We start from the raw sequence: 13,900 nt of genomic DNA, 5'->3' as shown, positions 1-13,900 counted from the left end.
CGACTGAAGTGACCAGACGAGTTACGGAAATTCCAGGAGAAGCGTGGTTGGCTACCAGCAACGATCATGGTTTTAATCAGTGTCCACAATAGCCTTCAAACGACATTTTGAGGCCCGTTTGGCATCAGTAGCAACCCGGTTAACTCTGACCTCGAATGCCCACTCTGTTCCGACATTGGACCCACAAGATTTAGCAAATTTTGTCACTGCCCTATATAGATAATCAAGCTCACGAGGTGAGTTCGTTTCATGTGAAGGATTCATAATGTTCTCCATGGTTCTTGGAGTTTTTTAATTATAGAATTGAACCCCTTTGGAGTAAAGACTCATTCTTATCATTTTATAACTCATTTAAAGTGTTGTAAATTGGAGTGTGGCCTATCAAATTTTGTTATGCTTAGATTTGAATTCTGGTTAGAGGTTTAGACGCTATTTCAGGCTAAATAACAACTTATAAATTATTTAAAGCTTTTAGAGTAAATTTAGTCATAAATATTAGTATTATTTAAATGAATAATAAATATTTTTTGAACTTTTTTAATTTATTAGATATCGATACATGTTATTGATATGTGAATTTATGTTGATGTGCATTACTAAAACATACTTTAAAATTGTGATGAGACCTACCTGTTTATGAATCTCTGCCAATATAATTAGTCACAAAGGTTATCAAAAAAGTCACACACAAGGTATGCCAGTGGGATCGGAGTTTTAATTTTGGTCATAATGTGACTATATTGCAGGAGATGTAGAGATTAGGAGTCGAATTCAAATCTCAAATCATAGTTTAAACGGTAAGCATAAGAGAGAGTGTTCTAGCTTGATTATGTTTGTTTTTTTCTAACCTCTTCTCCCAATAGAATGCAATTCTAAAGAACTTTTGAGTGCCCATAAAAATTCAATTAAAAGGATAATGTCCAAATTACACCATCATATTAAGAATAATTTGATAGAGTTAGTGTATGAAGTATTGGTTGTAAGAACTCCTACTATTCCAAAACAAAAACAAGAAGCATAAGGTGAAGTGTATTGTAGCAAAAAGAGGGTATAGAATTCGAAAGTAAGGTGGTGATAGTGAATAGTAGAGGGTGTGTGAGTGTGCTACAAATGTTGTCCATATGTCCTTCCACTGTCCATCACCAACCCACCCAACATCCCATCTTTTCGTCTTGTCTTCGAATTAAAGTTCACTTGGAATGACTAAATTTACAAATATGAAAGAAAGTTTTGTAATAATAAGGGGCAGAATGATGGGGAAATGGGGCCTCCCATGCTCCTCCTCACTAAAGGGACACACTTTGCTCCTCCCAGAAACATTATCAATTCCAGTCTAACTAACACCCACACATGCACCAAATTAATTGGTCACACCCACACTATCAACTATCAATTAATAATAATAATTTTAAACATATTCTCATGATCATAACAGGGTTGGATATAATTAAAGAACCACGACACAATGAGATTAATGGTCAACAATTTGTATACTTTTTTCCAGAGGTGAAATGAATATGTTTTGGAAGCTTTTAATCATCAAAATCTTCTTTACTTTAAACTAAATTGTTTTGGAAGATTTGATTTCATTTCCAAAGTTACAAGCCTTCCATCATGCTGTCCATGAACATCATCAATACCATAATCTTTCTTCCTTTCTTTACCCACAAAAAATAATAATTAAATAAGCCCAACATGTTATGTAACCCTAAAGATAAAGGAAATCTAAAAAGAATTTTAGTCAAATTCAACAAGTTTGTAAAACTCTTTTTTTAAGTCCAATTTTAGTTTAGTTTATAAAATTATCGAAAAAAGGTGAATAACAAAGCAAAGAAAGAGTACCAACACTTCCTTAGAAAAATTACAAAAATATTTCAAAATGGATATTCATATATGGTATAGCTAAACCTAATATTTATAATGGGCAAATATAAATAAAAATTAAAAAAAAAAAAAAAAAAAAAAATTCCTTTTTTCCTATAATTTAACATTTGGTGGAGAGATCAGATCTAGAGGTGTAAGAAAAAAGTGTGTTCATCCAATTAAAACCGAACAAAACAAATGCATAAAGTGGTCGTAATTGAGTAGTTTAAAGGGGAAAACGTACTTGAGATGCAGAAGCCTTGCCGGAAAGTTTGAGATGGGGAGCGGCGGAGGGGGGCGGAGGAGTGGAGGGATTAGTAGCTAAAGGAGGCATCCGAAGGGATAGCATGATCCAAAATTACGTAGAAGAAATTGAAGGATATAGATAAGTTGGGATCAATGCGATCCCTTTGGATGCTTCCTGTAGTTCCACACAATAGCCTTTCTTCATCTTCATCCTCTAACTCGGTTCCTAGGGGAACACTTCAATATAAAAAGACCCACTTTAGTGCTTAACCTTCCCTCCCCCCTTTTTTCATTTTTTTTTTTATTCTCTCCCTTTTAATTATAATAAATGTTCCCAAAAAAAAAAAAAAAAAAAAAAAATAATTTTCACTCTAAACTTATTCTAACCACAAATTTCCAATTTCATTACCTTTAATAAGTTTAAAAAATAAATATATTCAATAGTTAATTTGTGCCAGGGTTAAAATTATCACCATACTAAACTGTATTTTATTAATTTTAACTACTTTAAAGATTTTTATTAGTGTGCATGTTAGTGAAAATTAAGTCAGAGTGTAAAAATTACTCGCACTTATTTAAGATTTATCTAAGTTGATATAATTTTTTTAAATTAATTTTTGCTAATAAAAATTATATATAAATTTTATCCTTAAACTTGGTTTGTCATGCGTACTTTTGTTCTAATACGGTAAATTTTAAATTTAATTTTAAAATATTCTCTTTTAGTCACTAAACTTTGTTATTGACATTAATTTTATATACATCATTTAATAAAAAACCAGAAGTGACAGATTTAAAGACTTAACTAAAAATATATAATAAACCAGAAGTGACATATTTAAAGACTTAACTAAAAATATATAATGCCAAGTCAGAAATTATATAATAATCTTAAAAAAAAAAAAGAAAGAAAAGAAGTTAATTGTAATGAGAATATATTTTGAGGTTTCCCCGTTTTTGTGTACAAGTTGTTGGTGGAATTTAATGGGTTTGAAAAACATTCCAATTTTGGGAAAATTAAGTTTGGTTATTCCCAATGCTTTATTTTAGTTTGGGATGTTTGTTATTGTGTTTATAATCCATGTGATTATGTTTGATTTATTTTAGTATCATCTGGAACACACATAGTTGTAAGTCTCATCATTGTTAACAAATGAATGTTTTGTTTGTGTGTTGCAGGGCATTCAGATGGGCATAAATAGTGGAATTTATTTAGAGAACTTTTGAGTAGAGAAAAGAAAGTGACAAAAATGGTGGTGTGATGGGCTTTTGAAAACTTCCTCCATAATGCACAATGGTGGGTACCTTATAAATGGTGCACATGGAAAGGTACCGCCACAGAAAGAGACTCTCATCCCCTCCCCTCCCCTCCCCTCCCCTCCCCTTATTGCATCTTAATTTAATCTCAGAAACACTCTATTTTTAATGACACATAACTAACACCTTCTTTCTTCTTCTTCTTCTTCTTCTAATTTGTTATTCCACTTGGGTTTCAGTTTCTGTTTTCTCTTATTCATAGATCATCATGTATGGTGCTAGATTTTGTCCACACTACTGAAGCACAATGGACCACCAACCCAGAGTGCAGGCTTTTGCTTACAAATGGGTGCTATCAAGACCCCACACCCACCATACTAATAATAATAATAATGATAATAATAATAATAATAATAATAATAATAATAATAATAATAATAATAATAATAAATCAAAACAAGAAAGGAAAGAAGAAAACCAACCCTTTTCTGCCTGCCTTATACTGCCTGCTCTCATGACACAAATCAAAGCTAGCCTTTGCTTTCTGCTCTCATTATTGCCCCATTCATGTTCCTCATTTTTCGGACATAATTCTTATTTCTTCTCAGGCCTTGTAACCCAGTTGGTGGTGCATAAAGGACCATCAATATTTCAACCTCCCACTGNATTTTATCTTTTATTTAAAATCATATCACGAGTTCCTAGCCATCTGTGCATACTAGTTACCATTTCAAAGATTGATAAACCCAATACCCTCACTCGAGTTGAAGTCAAATATGGATAAACGTATGATTAAGTGATTGAATAATTGACAATTTAGTGGTCCAATGTAATGTAGAAAGATAAAGGCAATGAATTGAATTCCACTGGTAAGCCCTTTAATATTTGGAAGTAAGACATCTGGACCACAAATTATATTGGTTGGAGGCATCCTCTTGAACATTTCTTGGAGTTTGTTAATATAGATTTCTTGGTAAGCTAGGATGCCCCAAAATTCATAACTTTCAGTCAGACCCATTGTCCTATTTTGTTGCTGCAACTCTAGGAAAGGCAACCCAGTTTTGGTTGTCTTTTACATCATTACAAACAACAGACGCTATTAATTGCATTAAACTATGAAACATTTTAAGCGTCCCCTGATGTAATTTTACTAGAAGGATGATCCCAAGACCTGGTAGATAAGTGAACTTTCCCCCATAACATTTCACATATTGAATTGAGTAATTATAGGGTATGATTTGAGTTGATAGCTAAATGTGTATTTCCATAATCAATGGGTAGAATTCAATCCTCTCACAAAAAGGGTTTGTTTTGGTATGGTATATATTAGAAAAAATGATATGATCATTTGAAATCCTTATAACCAAATCATATAATTTAATTTAGAGAAACCCATCAAGAATATATGCGGATCCGAGTCACCTGAAAATTGGAGATCTGTTTTGATGGGCATCAAGAAAGCGTAAGCGGGACATTTGGTGGCAGCCCTGTTACTCAAAAGTCTCCATTATTGTCCCTCTCAGGTTATCTCCACCAACTTTGATATGGTGCTCCTTATTTAGGGTTGCAGACACTCAAAAGGAAAAGGAAAGAAGAAAACAAAAACACGAAAGGTTGTCCATAAACTTTGGCTGCTTGGAAAGCTTGCAAATTTCCTTTTGGTGCTGTCATCCCCATATCTCTTGAACACAAAACCTGACATTGTCTTCCCCATTTCGGCCTAGTTTTGATGATGAATTATAGTTCAGTTATGGAAGGATGAAAATTTATTAGCTCAAGTTCCTAGATTCGTCCATGCTTCACCATATGTAATATGGTATTACAACAAGAAATCTTACCAAATTATTTTCATTAAAATCTTAAAATATAAACCTTTTTAGTTATAAACGTGCTTAAGTCCTTTCAAGGGAGCTAATTCGACCCTTGCTTTTCCAGACAACCAAATATTCTCTGTTTTTTGTTGGGTTAGTTTAGATTATATTATATGAAAAAGGGCACGACACTATCTTTATTAATTAGAATAAAAAGTATAAGCACGTGCATATGTGCACGGCCCCGCCAGGGGACTAGCCAATTCGGAATGCTCTGAGATCCAAAAGATAAAGCCCAAAAATTGGATTGGATTTAAAGCCCACGTAGGGAAGCCCACCTCATTACATGAACTGGGTCAGTTGCCTCACCTTCGAGCTTTGAACCTCGACATTCATTTGGTCGATAATATCACTCATAACAATAATTTAAAAGGAGTTCAAGCCAATTGCTTTTATGTTTAACATCCTTTTCTTTACAGCACGGGTCAGACACATGAACACAAAAACAATCAAAGGGTTGAAACACAAAATGTATGTATATTAGTAGGCTGATACTATTGTTCGCTTATTTGCTTATATTACATTTTACACTAATTTTCATACACGCACCCAACAACTTCAAACCTTGACATTCACACATTGCAGTACTTAAGACACAAACAAAGACCAACACAAACAAATGTCTAGCCTGAGATTTCAATGGATCTCATTTCAGGCTTCTTCTCTTTCGTCTTGGGCACCCTCACAGTGAGAACTCCATTTTCGATGCTGGCCTTCACCTCTTCAACTTTAGCATTCTCCGGCAGCCTGAATCTCCTCACGAACTTCCCGCTGCTTCGTTCAACTCTATGCCATTTATCATTCTTCTCCTCCTTCTCTTTGCTTCTTTCTCCACTGATCTGCAGGACTCTGTCTTCTTCTACTTCTACTTTCACTTCCTCCTTCTTCATCCCCGGAAGATCGGCCTTGAAGATGTGGCCTTCTGGGGTCTCCTTCCAGTCGATGCGGGTGTTGGCCATAGCAGATGTCTCCCGATCAAATGGATCCCAAACATCCAATGACAATGACATGGGGTCCGAGTTGTTGCTCCTACGCCCACCGAAAATGCTTGGAATCAGCGACGTCATTTCTCACTTCTGCTTACTTCAAAGCTTTCTTAAAGAGTGCAATAATCTGAATTGGGATATTTTCTTTTCTTCTTGTTTGTTGCTGATGCCGAAATCGAGGCGCACTTCGGGGTTTAAATAGGACGTGGCATACAAATTTTGAGATATTTCGTGGGTGTTCTGGTGTTTTCGTTTCCCTTTTTGACTTTTGGTTCAAAATTGATGCGTAGAAAATTCCAAAATCTTCTGGACCAATCGGGTAAGTTCATTGTTCTGTTTTTTGAACAAGCAAATAAGCCCATAGTTGAGGCCCAATGAAACTATGGATTGGATCGGAATTACTGTGCAGAGTTGATCCAAATCCATCGAGAACATGGTAGAAGCTTGTGGACAATCCAGGAAAGGAAGAGGGGAGAAGATACTAGAAAAGCCACGACACCACTCGCATGCTCTGTTGCTTCCTATTTAAATGCCTTGATCCCAGCGGTGGAAGAGCATCGACAAACACAGCAAACAAAATTCCAATTCTATCATTCTCAACTATCAGTTTTAGCAATTCTACTATCTAATTCACCAACAACGACGATGGCGTTGATTCCAAGCATTTTTGGTGGGCGCCGGAGCAACGTCTTCGATCCCTTCTCCTTAGACGTTTGGGATCCTTTCGAAGGCTTCCCATTTTCAAGCTCTCTGGCCAACGTCCCCTCCTCTGCTCGCGAGACCTCTGCTTTTGCCAACACCCGCATCGACTGGAAGGAGACCCCGGAAGCCCACATCTTCAAGGCCGATCTTCCAGGGATCAAAAAGGAGGAGGTGAAAGTTGAAGTTGAAGAGGGGGGAGTGCTGCAGATCAGTGGAGAGAGAAGCAAAGAGCAGGAGGAGAAGAACGACAAATGGCATAGAATTGAACGAAGCAGTGGGAAGTTCCTGAGGAGGTTCAGGCTGCCGGAGAACGCAAAAGCAGGAGAGGTGAAGGCGAGCATGGAGAATGGAGTGCTGACGGTGACAGTGCCTAAGATGGAAGTGAAGAAGCCGGAAATCAAGAGCATTGACATCTCTGGCTGATGTTGTGTTTTGGTTATTGTGATGAGTGAAGGGTTAAATAAAAACATGTAATTTAGTAATGTTTGTTACATTGGAAAGTCGAAAAGGAGTCTGGTCGGTCTGGTCGGTCTGGTCGTGTACTAAACACAGTATTTCATATTTCGTCGTTGATGTATAAGATATGAATATCCAATTCTCTTCGTCTCTAATAAAAAACGACAAAAAAAATTGAATTGGACATCTAAAATTTGGATCTTAATTTAATTCATCAAGACATAAGAAATTTCTTTATTTTATTTATTCACTTCTATTTGAAGAGATTGAATCTCTAAATCATCAGAGTAAAGAAGAAGTTTATAGTTTGGAAGTTTATAGTTTGTTTCTTGATAACTGGTTGTACACATCCAAGGCTTTATAAATAGGATGTTATACATAATTTATTCCCGCTTTTGTAATGTGCAAAATGAATTTTTAAGTGGTATTACATAATAAAGCAAAGAATTGTGTTTGCAATGTGCATCGACTTCGTAATCGAACATGAAAAAGAGGTTTGTTTGAAAATGAAAACAATGCAAGTTATCCCACCGTAAATAGTTTCAATATAACCAAGATTCGGCTTGAATCGGATTCACACCATATCAGTGATTTTAAAAGAGTTACCATACGAATTCATTAGAGCCCACTTGACTGATAAGAAGAAGTGATCAGACCAATTCTTTTAATATGATTGAAGAATTTAAGAGCATTGAAGTATAATGGAATATAATTCTTGATTTCGAGCACACTTAGAAACATAATTAAAGAGCTAGTATTTAAGTTGTAAGATTTTAATAATATAGAAAGATTCTTAAGTCTTAAGTCTCACGAAAGAAGAACAAGAAAAAAAAAATGGAGGATTTTGTAAACACATTTGAAGAAAGAATTTTTCGTTATTTTATATTATTTCTTCCTCCAATAATTTATTTTTCTCTATTTTATTTATTTTTTAATTTTTTTTAATTTTCTTTCGTTTTTAATTTTTTGTTATTTTCTTTCATTTTTAATTCTTATTTTATTTTATTATATTATTTTCTTCTTCTTTTATTTATCTTCGTTCTCTTCGTTGTTTGTTTACATATGATTTTTTTTATTTTATTGTTATTTCTATTTTGTATTATTTGTTCCTTCTAGTTTTTTTTTTCCCGATTTTCCGTCTTTTTCCAGTTTTATGGGTTTTTATTTATTTATTGACGATNATTGTTATTTCTATTAAAAAAATATAATATAATATTTAATTTAATTTCTAAATAAAATATTGGGTTGGACATGAATATTTATAATTAGTGAAAATAAGCTCTAAATTTTTGTAATTATTTATTTANTTGTTATTTCTATTTTGTATTATTTGTTCCTTCTAGTTTTTTTTTTCCCGATTTTCCGTCTTTTTCCAGTTTTATGGGTTTTTATTTATTTATTGACGATTTTTAAAATTTTCTCAATAGCATATTATTATTATTATTATTATTATTATTTTAAGCTTTCATCTTTTTTTTTTTTTCAATTATATAGTTACTAAATTAATATAATTAATTCACCCATATTATACTATATTTTATAAATAAACTCAAATCCTAGATCCACCCGTTAAAGCTAAATTAATATTTTTCAATGATCTCACTTATCAAAAATAAAAACAACGTTAAACGAAGTAAATTTTAAAATTAAAAAACACATCAAATTATCAAAGATACTATAAATTGTCTAGTACCAAACAGAATTATTTAATTACCATATATTTTCTTATTTTCTTTTACACATATCTCCTTTCACGCTTTCTTTTTCATAGATCATAAACAAAACCCAAACAGCCCACAAAAAGACCGGAAATTACAAAATCTCTTCTTCATCTTTTTCACATTCAAAAACATTGTAGAAAACACCAAAATCAGAAACCCACCATTTCAACAACTTACTTCTGCCCATGTGTGATCAACACATGGGCAGATCAGGAAGGAGCAGAAGAACCAACCGTGTTTAACCAGAGATGTCAATGCTCTTGACTTCTGGCTTCTTCACTTCCATTTTGGGCACCGTCACCGTCAGCACTCCATTCTCCATGTTGGCCTTCACTTCTTCTACTTTCGCATTCTCAGGCAGCCTGAATCTCCTCATGAACTTCCCACTGCTTCTTTCAATTCTATGCCACTTGTCGTTCTTCTCCTCCTGCTCTTTGCTTCTCTCTCCGCTGATCTGCAGAACTCCCCCTTCTTCAATTTCAACCTTCACTTCCTCCTTTTTTATCCCCGGAAGATCCGCCTTGAACACGTGGGCTTCTGGGGTCTCCTTCCAGTCGATGCGGGTGTTGGCAAAAGCAGAGGTCTCGCGAGCAGAGGAGGGGACGTTGGCCAGAGAGCTTGAAAATGGGAAGCCTTCGAAAGGATCCCAAACGTCTAAGGAGAAGGGATCGAAGACGTTGCTCCGGCGCCCACCAAAAATGCTTGGAATCAACGCCATCGTCGTTGTTGGTGAATTAGATAGTAGAATTGCTAAAACTGATAGTTGAGAATGATAGAATTGGAATTTTGTTTGCTGTGTTTGTCGATGCTCTTCCACCGCTGGGATCAAGGCATTTAAATAGGAAGCAACAGAGCATGCGAGTGGTGTCGTGGCTTTTCTAGTATCTTCTCCCCTCTTCCTTTCCTGGATTGTCCACAAGCTTCTACCATGTTCTCGATGGATTTGGATCAACTCTGCACAGTAATTCCGATCCAATCCATAGTTTCATTGGGCCTCAACTATGGGCTTATTTGCTTGTTCAAAAAACAGAACAATGAACTTACCCGATTGGTCCAGAAGATTTTGGAATTTTCTACGCATCAATTTTGAACCAAAAGTCAAAAAGGGAAACGAAAACACCAGAACACCCACGAAATATCTCAAAATTTGTATGCCACGTCCTATTTAAACCCCGAAGTGCGCCTCGATTTCGGCATCAGCAACAAACAAGAAGAAAAGAAAATATCCCAATTCAGATTATTGCACTCTTTAAGAAAGCTTTGAAGTAAGCAGAAGTGAGAAATGACGTCGCTGATTCCAAGCATTTTCGGTGGGCGTAGGAGCAACAACTCGGACCCCATGTCATTGTCTTTGTCATTGGATGTTTGGGATCCATTTGGTGGGGAGACCTCTGCTATGGCCAACACTCGCATCGACTGGAAAGAGACCCCAGAAGCCCACATCTTCAAGGCCGATCTTCCGGGGATGAAGAAGGAGGAAGTGAAAGTAGAAGTGGAAGAAGGCAGAGTTCTGCAGATCAGTGGAGAAAGGAGCAAAGAAAAGGAGGAGAAGAATGATAAATGGCACAGAGTTGAACGAAGCAGTGGGAAGTTCATGAGGAGATTTAGGCTGCCGGAGAACGCTAAAGTTGAAGAGGTGAAGGCCAGCATCGAAAATGGAGTTCTCACTGTGAGGGTGCCTAAGACGAAAGGGAAGAAGCCTGAAATCAGATCCATTGAAATCTCAGGCTAAACATTTGTTTCTGTTGGTCTTTGTTTGTGTGCAAGTGCTGCAATGTGTGTGTGTGAGTCTTAAGGTTTGAAATTGTTGGGTGTGTGTATGAAAATTGGTGTAAAATGGAATATAAGTAAATAAGAAAACAATAATATCAGGATACTAATGTACATATATTTTGAGTTCCAACCCTTTGGCTATAAAGAAAAGGAGGGTAAATATAAAAGCAATTGCCTTCGTGACAGAAATTATCAACTAAACCAATGTCTCAAATCTATAAGAGATTTAAAGCTGAAGGGTTTAAAGTTCATGTAATGACCCAAGAAATTAAATGGGAGAACGATGAGTTGCACATCTAGGAAAATCAGATAACGGTGAAGCTTACCTATGAGGATAGCTGTTAAAGTCGAAGTGGCTAATCCCATAGAGGTTAGCTGTGAGTTACCTTTGATCCTGAAGGGGTAGTCAAAGCTGAGTGATGACTCCATGGAGACCAAACGAGGTTGAAGTGTTGTACCCCATTTGAGGTAACTTAGGCCCAAGTTGTGTCAGTTTAGAAATTGTTTCTTTTGAACGAGAAGCGCCAAAGAGCAAGAGAAGAAGAAGGACAAATGGCGTAGAATTGAGCAGAGCATGCGCCTGAAATCAAGTCCATCGACATTTCTGGTTAAAGTTCAATAATGTCGAAGAGAGTAACACTTAAAATTTAGTGAGGGTAAGGTGTGATCTTCCTGTTGCAACAAGCAAAGCAGCGAGCGATTCTCAAGACCATACGAGAGCCTCAATGAGTGCTATGATATAACCAAAGAAGACGATGTGTCATCAATACACTACACAAAATGGCATTGAAGAGAAGTTGAGGCAAGCAAGATAGGGACCTTGAGTAGTTTGGAAAGTCACATATAGGCTTGTTGAAGAGTGAGTAGGGCCTCGTATCTTAACTTTGAAAGTCGAGATTTCAACGAAATTTTTACACCCGGTTCTGAAATCGAGTCTGTCCATATGAAATATGAAAGCTTGCCAAATTTGGTGTCAACTGGACACTAGATGGGCTCTCTACGACACCACATGTCAGCCAAAGCTATGTTTAAATGTACCTTATAGAAAGACATGGTGTTGTCTCTCCACCACCTTTGGTTCTTGTGGCCTAATCGAACTACCATGTAGCACATACATGTGTCATAGCGAGAGTGAGCATTGCGAGACGAGTGCTTCAAGCCACTTCCTATAAAATGGGTTTTTCAAGGATAGTACAGGGTGGCACGAGTGTGTCGATATTGCACCCCAACCCATATGTCGGAGGTTGGATCATACACCCACTATCCCGTACGAAGCTATAAATGACACGACATGGGCATGAGAGGATCCAATGCCTCAATAGAACCTAGATGGAAGGATGTTCGAGATATTTCAATATTATAAATCAACTGGGGCATGTTCTCAAGATCGAGTAAGTTGTGATGGCCGACGACACCCTATAACTTGGGATGAAATCTAGGCCATGTTAATTGGGAATTAAGATGATGGTATGTGCCGTTGCATTAAAGACCTCGGCACCAAATAAGAACTAGGTAAAGTTGAATGAACTTGGTCTAGTGTAAAGGTAACTTGATTGTATCGCAGACGAATGAACATGCACGTATAGATAGTGGTCACAAACTTGAATGTTATATAAGTGATGTTTAATAATAGATAGTGGTCACAAACTTGAATGTTATATAAGTGATGTTTAATAATCTCACCTAAAGTTGGATGAAGGTACAAGTGGAACACATAGAGCTCAAATTTCTTTTCTTCCAAAATTGATAGCAAACGTGACAGGCCGCACCATTAAAAGAAGTATGATCTTTTAACACACCACAAATATTCATTGTACAAAGATTTTTATCAAACAAAGAAGTCAGTTTGAGATTCATTGTGATCTCAAAATTAGAAGCTAGTTCTTAACAATTTGAGATAAAAGGTGAGTTAAGACACTATCTTGAAGAAGAGCGAGTTGAGTTGCATGCTTAATCACTTTCTAGACTTGAGTTAAAACAGATACAGTTTAACCTAGGCTGTGGAGTAAGTCGTTTGGAGTTGGTTTTCACTCAGGTGCGTTTGGACACTTTATGAGAATTTTTCTTTAGCAGGCACCACTTTTTAAGCTGGTTTGAGCAACATGTACTTCACATACACCGTAATGACATTGCTATCAGCTTACTGAATTACATTGGTTAACTGTACCACAAAACAATTACTATTCACTAACTCAAGAGACTTCGCTACTTAAAAACCTTCTTTTTATTCCATCATTTCAACATTCACAAACAACATTCACAAACAACATTCAACATTCACAAACACTGTAGAAGACACCAAAACAGATACCCACTTAATCCAACAACTTACTTAACACCATGCCTACAATCCGATCAAAACATGGGCAGATCAGGCGGAAGAACCGACACTGTCTAACCAGAGATGTCGATGGCCTTGATTTCTGGCTTCTTCACTTCCATCTTGGGCACCGTCACCGTCAGCACCCCATTCTCCATGTTGGCCTTCACCTCTTCTACTTTCGCATTCTCAGGCAGCCTGAATCTCCTCATGAACTTCCCACTGCTTCGTTCAATTCTATGCCACTTGTCGTTCTTCTCCTCCTGTTCTTTGCTTCTCTCTCCGCTGATCTGCAGAACTCCCCCTTCTTCAATTTCAACCTTCACTTCCTCCTTTTTTATCCCCGGAAGATCCGCCTTGAACACGTGGGCTTCTGGGGTCTCCTTCCAGTCGATTCGAGTGTTGGCAAAAGCAGAGGTCTCACGAGCAGAGGAAGGGGCGTTGGCCAGTGAGCTTGAAAATGGGAAGCCCTCGAAAGGATCCCAGACGTCCAAGGAGAAGGGATCGTAGACGTTGCTCCGGCGCCCACCGAAAATGCTTGGAATCAGCGACATTGATGTTGGTGAATTAGAGAGTAGAATTGCTGAAACTGCGAAATAATACTGATAGAATTGGAATTTTGTTTGCTGTGTTTATCGATGCCCTTCCACAGTTGGCATCAAAGCGTTTATATAGGAAGCAACAGAACATGCAAGTGGTTTCGTG

The 13,900-nt window shown here is 36.6% G+C and overlaps 5 protein-coding genes across 5 annotated transcripts; 2 read left to right on the top strand and 3 right to left on the bottom strand.

Moving 5' to 3' along the window:
- Positions 1 to 5,692: 5,692 nt before the first annotated feature.
- LOC111792695 (18.2 kDa class I heat shock protein-like) lies at positions 5,693 to 6,747 on the bottom strand. The gene has a single exon (XM_023674252.1). It carries the CDS (start codon positions 6,302 to 6,304, stop codon positions 5,861 to 5,863), a length of 444 nt encoding a protein of 147 aa, XP_023530020.1. The 5' UTR covers positions 6,305 to 6,747; the 3' UTR covers positions 5,693 to 5,860.
- Positions 6,748 to 6,777: 30 nt separating this feature from the next.
- LOC111792649 (17.8 kDa class I heat shock protein-like) lies at positions 6,778 to 7,570 on the top strand. The gene has a single exon (XM_023674196.1). It carries the CDS (start codon positions 6,869 to 6,871, stop codon positions 7,346 to 7,348), a length of 480 nt encoding a protein of 159 aa, XP_023529964.1. The 5' UTR covers positions 6,778 to 6,868; the 3' UTR covers positions 7,349 to 7,570.
- Positions 7,571 to 9,091: 1,521 nt separating this feature from the next.
- Positions 9,092 to 9,921, bottom strand: LOC111792656 (17.8 kDa class I heat shock protein-like). The gene has a single exon (XM_023674209.1). It carries the CDS (start codon positions 9,818 to 9,820, stop codon positions 9,341 to 9,343), a length of 480 nt encoding a protein of 159 aa, XP_023529977.1. The 5' UTR covers positions 9,821 to 9,921; the 3' UTR covers positions 9,092 to 9,340.
- A 387-nt stretch (positions 9,922 to 10,308) lies between these two features.
- On the top strand, positions 10,309 to 10,990 carry LOC111792687 (17.8 kDa class I heat shock protein-like). The gene has a single exon (XM_023674241.1). The coding sequence runs from the start codon at positions 10,385 to 10,387 to the stop codon at positions 10,832 to 10,834; it is 450 nt and encodes a 149-aa protein (XP_023530009.1). The 5' UTR covers positions 10,309 to 10,384; the 3' UTR covers positions 10,835 to 10,990.
- Positions 10,991 to 13,076: 2,086 nt separating this feature from the next.
- LOC111792622 (17.8 kDa class I heat shock protein-like) lies at positions 13,077 to 13,850 on the bottom strand. Its single transcript, XM_023674148.1, has one exon. The coding sequence runs from the start codon at positions 13,747 to 13,749 to the stop codon at positions 13,270 to 13,272; it is 480 nt and encodes a 159-aa protein (XP_023529916.1). The 5' UTR covers positions 13,750 to 13,850; the 3' UTR covers positions 13,077 to 13,269.
- Between the last annotated feature and the right edge of the window lie 50 nt (positions 13,851 to 13,900).

Source organism: Cucurbita pepo, chromosome LG01 (genome assembly GCF_002806865.2).
Source record: "Cucurbita pepo subsp. pepo cultivar mu-cu-16 chromosome LG01, ASM280686v2, whole genome shotgun sequence".
NCBI classification, from domain to species: Eukaryota; Viridiplantae; Streptophyta; class Magnoliopsida; order Cucurbitales; family Cucurbitaceae; genus Cucurbita; species Cucurbita pepo.
This window is presented reverse-complemented; position numbering and strand designations above follow the sequence as displayed.